The following is an 8,109-nucleotide window of genomic DNA, read 5'->3' as shown; positions in this document are numbered from 1 at the left end:
ATTTTTTAAATTTTAAAATCTTTACTAGTTGGAATTTCTTTCACATTATTCAACAGCACCTCTGTTTTGGTATTTGAGGATTCAGTAGTTTGATATTCTTTAAATAGCTTCTCCTTTTATGGTCTCTTCGTTTCAACCGCTCCAAGCAACGAAGATTCCACTGGGCTGCTCCCTACGGAACAGTTTGTAATTCAGGCATCTTGAGATCCCTGGTTCAATCAGCTATAAGGTAAGATAGCCAGACTGGTTTCCTTATAAGGATGGATGTTGACTATGAAGTTTAATGGCTTTTCTGTTGAAAATGCATTCCCCTATCCCAACCCTATAGAATAATCGAAGCTGTCTGGACGATGCTAGGAATTAAAAAAAAAAAATAGGAGAAGTACAAAATACACCTAACCTCAATCACAGAGAACTGTGTCCTGTAGGACCTCCCTTCCTGGTCCCAGCTTTCTGGCCTTCGCCTTGCTTTTTTCTGCTGTTCTCAGTTTCCTAGGTTCCCGACTCCCGAGTCCTTATTCCTTCCTTACCACAGAAATGAACTGAACAAGGGATGGTCCTCCATGCCCGCTTCCCCGAAGATGACTTTCTAGGTCAAGGGCACGGGGAGACCCCTGGAAGGCCTCAGGAGCTCCCCAACAACATTAGGAACGTCAAGTGAAGAACCTGAAGGCCCACTGCTCAGTGTGTCTAGTCTGTCTGAAGTTGCTTTGGCCAGGTGGGGCAGGAAGGGAGGACAGCAGGGTCAGTAGTGGTCTGGGAGTAGCCTAGGGAGAGACAATTATACCAGTTTAATGAAGACCTTGCCTGCATACAGCTCTTTTAGGGTACTTCGTGCACTTTCACTTCTAATCTTTTACTATCATCCTCGCAGGCCTGGAGATAAAGAGTATCATCAGCAAGTTTTTATTGACAAGGAAGAGGAAGAAGTTAAAGACACATTCAGGAATCTCCCGAACTCCTATCCGTTTGCACTTTGATCTCCAGCACGTTTTCAAACTCCCGCATTAGCCCTCAGGCCTTGGCCCTAATGTTGGTTTACACGGGTTCATAAACGCCTGTAAACGAAAAATCAAAGCAGGATTTGCTCTTGGTAGTGTAAGGTGAAGACTTCGAACATCCTTCTTTAAAAGAAAAACAAAAATGTTTTAATCCCAGAGGGCCTGCCTCCAGTTGAAGACCACTGCCCCTCCCACCTTCTTCTGGGGTGTTCAGGGAAAGATGAGCCCCCGCTTCCTTTCCCAGCTCTTCTTTGCCTGGTAGCAACCGCCAGAAAATATGCTGGGACCAGAGGGATCCCGGGGCCTCCGCGGCGACCACCTCCTGATCCGTTACTTTATCAAGGCCCCAGTCCCCAGAGAAGGAGAATAAAGCCGGTTCACATCACTAAAACCTTGGTTTCAAATGCATGGCCTCCCACCATCCCCGCCAAAAAAAAAAAGCCAGCCGTCTTTCATTCAAATGGAACAGAGTTTATCTTCATATCTTGCCTTTACTAAACAAAATGAAAGCTCTGGATGCAGGAGGCGGGGCAGGGTTCCAGGCGGCCGCGGCCTAGTCGCGGGCCTGCGCGCGGTCCAGCCCCAGCAGCGGGATCTCCGGCCTCTAGCACCACTACCTTCGCCCGCAGGTAGTGCCGCCTCCACGCCACCAGCCTCTGCAGCAGCTTCCGCAGGCTCGCGGGGCCCCAGCGGCCGCGCTCCTGGGCCGCTGGCCCGGGCTTCGCTTCGTACCGCGCCTTCTTCCTGCGCGGGCCGCTGGCCGCATCCCGCCGGAAGAGCCGCCGCCAGCACCAGCAGCCAGAGCAGGAGCCGCGGTCGCCGGCCGCGCGCCGCCCCGCCGCCTCGGGCTCGGTGCGCCGCGGGCCGTCCCGCTTGAGCGGCGCCACCCTCTTCAGCAGCCCGTGCCGCACACCGCCGCGCCGGGTGCAGCTGGGCCGCGCGTCCGCCATGCCGGGCCCGGGCCTCCCCTGCGAGCGCGTCGGCCTGGGGCCACGGTCTGAGATGGAGACGGGCGGCTAGACAGCAGCCTTAGGACGCGACAGGGCCGCTCGAGTCCTTTCTGCCCCTTCCCGGGTGCGCCCAATGGCCTTCTCCAGTAGACGTTACCAAGGGGACCCGAACGCTGACCGCACAATGCCCGGTTGAGGCATGCTCTCAGGGTACCCAGCACGAACCCTATCCCAGGATCCAGAGTCACACATGGTTTCTCCACCCACCAATAAGCCGGCCGAGTTTGCTGTGGAGTGATCTTCAGGCAGGGCCTCAAACAGGCCAGAAGGGCCCTAGGAGGTTCCTGAGGTCCAGAGCCACATTTGCCGCTGCACAGCCTTCACTGGTCTCTTAGAAATCAGTCCCACGCACCTATTGCCCTGGAGGCTTCTAGTAGTTTGTGGACTGGTTTCAAGTGTGCTATATTTTTCAGCCAGCAGAGAACCAGAGTTTCTGGAAAACTCTCAAAACCTGATTTTCTTCATCTGGCCTTACCTAAACATCTCTTTCCTTGTAGGATTATCACTGATTTGTTTTTCTTTTTCCCCAGTAATTTTTTCTGATGGCACATGTAAGATTTTTAAGGAATTTTTGAAAAACACGAATACAAAAAAGAAAACATTTTTTCCTGCTTCTTTGTATACATTTTTGCACTTGTTAATTTCATTAAATTCAAGTAAGAAAAAGCTAAAATAATAGCTACCATGTATCATGCTTATATGTGCTAAGCACTCTAATAATATTTTGCATAATTTTCCCGGTTTGTTTTGTAGCCCACTGACAAATGAGCAGGCTTAGGAGTGAGTCTGCTTGAGTTTGAATTCTGGCTCTCACAGTTACTAGCTTTAACTTTGGGCATGTTACTTAACCTCAGTGCCGCAGTTTATTCATTTGTAAAACTGACATAATAGCAATGCTACCTCTCTGGGAGTTGTTGTGAGAATTAAATGAGATAAAATACATAAAGCACTAGGCACATGTTAAGTGTTCAATAAGTCAGTTATTTATACAATCCTCACAACAATTCAAAGTGGTTCCCAAATGAAGGATTCCCACTTTGCTAATTGAGAAGACTAAAGCTTGGAGAGGTAAAATCATTTACCTGAGATAACATAACTTGTAAACTAAGGAGCTATGATTTGAACCCCAGATTCTTTGAACCCAGGATAGTAAATGACTGCTGCTATTGAGCTTTCAACTATTCACCCTACCAGTATAGCATTCCTTCTTCTGGTACATTTATCATCAAAAATGTCCACAGTTAATAATTAAGGGTCAACATTTAATACTTGTGTGGCCTTTAGATTAAAAAAGAAAACACAAAACAGGAGGAGGGGAAAAAAAAAAACAACCAACAACCTCAGCTATTCAGCCTTTTCTTCTAGCAACTTTAAAATCTAATCATCTCAACAGGAGCCTTTCCATTCCCATCATCCCTGAGCACACCTTAATAGTAAATGTCCTTCTCACCTTGGCCTGACTACACAGAACCAAACCCCACAAGCCATTTCCCTTTAAGAACGGCTTTATGTTTTGGTTGCTCTTCCCCAACTCTCCATGGATGCCTCTTTCTTGTATTCAGGCCGTCTGTGCTTCCTGCCACCAGAACCAAAGAGTGAGCACAAGGTAAGTCCTAGATGATACAAGTGGTAATGAAACAAGAAGCCCCAATTCAGATTGTTTGCATGTACAGTGCAAGGAAGAGCAGCCAGGGACACCAGCTCCCCACAGCCGTACACAGGGCAGCATTGGAACAGAAGGGCCAGGTGACTGCAAAGCACACCCTGTTGCTGAGAAGCCGATGCCATGCTGCAGCTAGTTTACAGGCTGCAACTGGGCCCAAGAGCCGGAGGACAAGGCAGAAAATCTCATGCATCATGGGAACCTGAGAGGGGATAAGAAACTGTCTCACAGCAGCCTCCTAGGAAGAAAGGAGGCAAGTAGAAAATGGCCTTGCTGCTCCTTACAAGCCTTGCATGCCCTCACGCTCCAGGAAGATTACAGAGTGTTCTGCCAAGATTTAGATTCAGCAACAAGTCAAGCCTGGCCTGTGTCCTATGTGGATGTGTACAAGGTCCCCAGGGCACCGTGACAGAGCCATTTCCCTTCACAAGCCAACTCACATGCTTCTGGAATCTTTTTCTGGCTGTTATGAACTGAATTGTGTACCCCACCACCACCAAAGTTCATATATTGAAGTCTGAATCCCTAGAACCTCAGAATGTGATTATATTTGAAGACAGAGTCCAAATAGGTAATTAAGTTACAATGAGGTGGTGATGATGAGCAGTAATCCAATATGACTGATGTCCTCATATGATGCTTAGGACACAGACACTCACGGAAGACCATGTGAAGACACAGGAAGAAAGTGGCCTCCTACTAGCCAAGGAGAGAGGCTGCATAAGAAACCAAACCTGCCAACACCTTGATTTTGGACTTCCAGCCTCCAGAACTGTGAGAAAATCAATTTCTATTGTTTAGCCACCTGATCTATGATGTTTCGTTATGGCAACACTAGCAAACTAACATGCTAGCTGACTGGGTTTGCCTCCTATTTTATTCTGTCTCAAATCCCCTTCTTGTTCCTCGGTCATTCTATTCTGCCAGGAAGGATCACCTTGGCACAGGCTTGGCACCTTGGCATACCTCTGTGCACAGGCTCCTCCTTGTAAGTTTCACTGTGTGGATGCCCATCCATCTGCCACTGCCCTGAGGCCCCTGTGTGCCCAGGCCACATGGAAAGTCTGGGCAGCCTCAAACAGAGCCTCAGGCCTGGCTTAGAATTTGGAATTTTTAGATACCTGTCATCTACACAGCTACTCAGTCCTAGAGGACACTGAGTCTAGAGTTGCCAGATAAAATATAGAATGCTTAGTTAAATTTGAATTTCAGGACTTCCCTGGTGGTGTGCAGTGGATAAGAATCTGCTGCCAATGCAGGGGACATGGGTTCGATTCCTGGTCTGGGAAGATTTCACATGCCACGGGGCAGCTAAAGCCCACGCAGCACAACTACTGAGCCTTCATGCTGCAACTACTGAGGCCCACATGCCTAGAGCCTAGAACCCGTGCTCTGCAATAAGAGAAGCCACCAGGATGAGAAGCCCGTGCACAGCAGCTAGAGAGTAGCCCCTGCTCATTGCAACTAGAGAAAGTCTGCATGCAGCAACAAAGACCCAGCACAGCCAAAAATAAATTAATTGGTTAAAATAAAATAAAATTATTTTTTTTAATTTGAATTTCAGATCAACAGTGTTTTAGAATAAGTGTATCCTAAATATTGCATAGGCTGTATGTCTATTAAAGAATTATTTACCTGAAATGCAAACTTAACAGGGTTTCTGTATTTTCACTTGCTACCCTACTAGGGTCCTGCGGAGAGTCCAGGGCACGCTCTGTTAAGGCACTTTGAGGGGGTTTCCTCCAGGTCCCTCCGCAGATCTTCTGGACCCAACGCTGGCCAGAGGCTGCAGCACTCCCCATGGCCTGGAGCCCAGCAGAAGCAGGCTTCTCAGGCCCACCTTGTCCTGATCCACATACTCAGAATAGCACCAGAGATCTGGAGTCCCCAAAGTTAGGAAGAGCAAGAAGGGACAACAGATCTAAAAGAGACAGAATTAGCATGGTTAAGAGCATTACCTTTGGGGTCATTCAGACCTGATTCAGAGTTAGCAACGTGGCTTGAGTAAAGCATGGAAACTCTCTCAACCTCAGCTGTCTCATCAGAGCATGGAGCTGCTGTTCCCACCTAACTCACGCTATCATCCATTGTGAGGAGCAAAGAGACAGGGCATGTCGGACCCTAAAGCCGTGGCTGACACAAAGCAGGTGCTCGAGAGGCGCTGGCACCACTACTGTGGAATCCTCTCCATCTTCATGCTCCCATCTCCCTGCTCCCATCTCCCACCCCAACACTTCTAGCACACACAGGTTCTCCCAACATGAGTCCCAGCAGAGTCTTCTTTTCTGAAGGCCTATAGCTTATGGCAAGCTCTGGGAGCTCCAACTCCTGGAATCTTTCCCAGGAATATTTGGGACGCAGAGACATGAGATAGAAAACAGATGGCTTCGGTTTTTTGTGGTGTGGACAGTGAAAGGTCAGTGAGCTCTGCGGGAGCGAGCACTGTGCCAAGGGGACCCGGACCATAAGATAACCGTCCTCACCTCTCTAGCCTAACACTCCCCTGTCTCGGACACCTGCTGACTACTCCACCAGGTCCAGGCAGAGCAGCATCAGCTGAGCCCCAGGAGCAGATTATGTCAGCACTCAGATCCAGCAAGGTGAGCTCAGGGACATCATTCCTGTGACACGTGACATGTGAAAAGTGACATGTTTGTTAGCAGAGACATGAAGTGGGAGAGTGAGACCACCAAGGGTGACCCCTGCCATTCCCCAGATAACTGGGCCAGCAGTGGGGTATTTACTGAATAAAATAGAACAGATTTTGCCTCTTCTCTGTGGATGTTGACCTCATTCTAGTATGTAGACTTCCCAAGGTGACTATTTCAAAATCGCTCTTTATTATAAGAACCAGTGTTTTATCCAGATATGTTGAGATAAAATTGTGATGAAATAAATTCACCCTAGGAAAGGCCTGGTTTCCATATTAGGAAAGTAAATTCTGCATCCAAGGACATTGGGTAATTACACCCTCGAATGTTTGTACCCTACTGAATGTTATGATGACTATGAGGGAACCAGATTCTCTTCCTTTCACCTTGCGTGGGTAGATCTCATCATCAGGATGTCAAGGCTACTGCAATGTTAGTACAGCCTTGTCAAATAGAGCCAACCCTTGGAAGCCCCCCAAACCAGAGCCTGTGGAAATTCAAAGAATTCTTCCCAGGATTTCTGCAACTCCTTTGTCTCCCAATGTACTCCTCTCTCTGACTTTCACAAACTTCTTCCCACATGAAGCATGAAATATTCCAAAGTTCACAGATTTTCATGGAAATGTTGGAGCAGGAACTCAATAACAGGATCACAAATCACAAATGAAAAAATACAAATGACTTCCTGGAGAACGCTAAATGTCAAGGTGTTCCCCTCTGCGGAGGATCCATGGCCTTCTCCGACTTTATCACTCTTCCTAGCTCTTTCCAACCCTGCCACTGTCTTCTCTGCTCTCCACTTCCCTTTCCTCTTCCTCATAAGAAGAAAAAGAATATTCCTCTCTCTTGTTCATGGCAAAGTAGTCCCCTTTCCACTGATTCTTCACCATCTGTAGATACCCGACTCCAGGATCTTGCCCACCTTAGTCAGCTTGGAATTTTCCTATAGAGAGATGTCTCCACCTCAGAGAAAAGCTTTTCACCTCCCTACACTGAGTTCATTTCTATTGTTATAGTCTAGACCTTTGAAGGATGACTTTCCTGCAAGATCAGGTGGTGGGTGGGTGAGTGAGGAAGGAGGAGACACAGTCCTGAATCAGCATCAACAAAATCAGGGCCTTCATCACCACCATCATTACATCATCATTACCATCATCCATTTCTTGCCATTTTACACCACACTGTACCATAACGGGTATTACAGGCATGATATCATTTCAGCCCCACAACAGACCTATGAGGTAGAAAGAGTATCCCATTTCACTGATGAGGACACTGGTGTATACTTGGCTGTGGAAGGATCTATGGCTAGCAGAGAGGGCAGGCTATACCAGGAAAGGCTTGTGAACATAACCCTGCCTTGTGAGTCAACTGAGAATTCGACTTGCCCTCCCAGGAGAAAGCTAGGTACTACCAGATTGGGGCAGACGGGGCAGAAAGGCTTGAACCAGGCAAAGGTATGGGTTTGCCTGGGGGTTTTGGGGTGGAGGAAGGTTAGGATTTTTTTTTTTTTTTAATGAGAGAAGAAGTTTTCACAGTGTTCTTGGGGGAAGGACAAGATACACAATTAGATGCTATAATGGGAAACAGGAAGGCTCTGGCCCCATGGAAATAGGGAACTGGTAGGAAAGGGACCAAGGCAAAGCTATGCTGGGTTTCTGGGAATAGAATCCAATTATTTTAAACCAGAGTGTTCAAAGGAACCAGGTCTGTGTGCTTGGCAATCACATTAGTTAGAGTATGGTCAGTGACCTATAGTTTGTAAACATAATTTTTTATAATCT

At 47.6% G+C, this 8,109-nt stretch overlaps 1 protein-coding gene across 1 annotated transcript; it reads right to left on the bottom strand.

Moving 5' to 3' along the window:
- Window positions 1-890: 890 nt before the first annotated feature.
- On the bottom strand, window positions 891-7,245 carry C12H1orf202 (chromosome 12 C1orf202 homolog). Its single transcript, XM_060396812.1, has one exon. It carries the CDS (start codon window positions 1,949-1,951, stop codon window positions 1,496-1,498), a length of 456 nt encoding a protein of 151 aa, XP_060252795.1. The 5' UTR covers window positions 1,952-7,245; the 3' UTR covers window positions 891-1,495.
- Between the last annotated feature and the right edge of the window lie 864 nt (window positions 7,246-8,109).

The sequence above is a fragment of the Ovis aries genome, chromosome 12 (genome assembly GCF_016772045.2).
Source record: "Ovis aries strain OAR_USU_Benz2616 breed Rambouillet chromosome 12, ARS-UI_Ramb_v3.0, whole genome shotgun sequence".
Lineage (NCBI taxonomy): Eukaryota > Metazoa > Chordata > Mammalia > Artiodactyla > Bovidae > Ovis > Ovis aries.
Note: the sequence above shows the minus strand (reverse complement) of the source record. Positions and strands in the feature narration are given on the sequence as shown.

Bases quoted from the DNA above. Each gene is read 5' to 3' on its own strand.
- C12H1orf202 (XM_060396812.1), bottom strand. From the start codon at position 1,951: ATGGCGGACGCGCGGCCCAGCTGCACCCGGCGCGGCGGTGTGCGGCAC.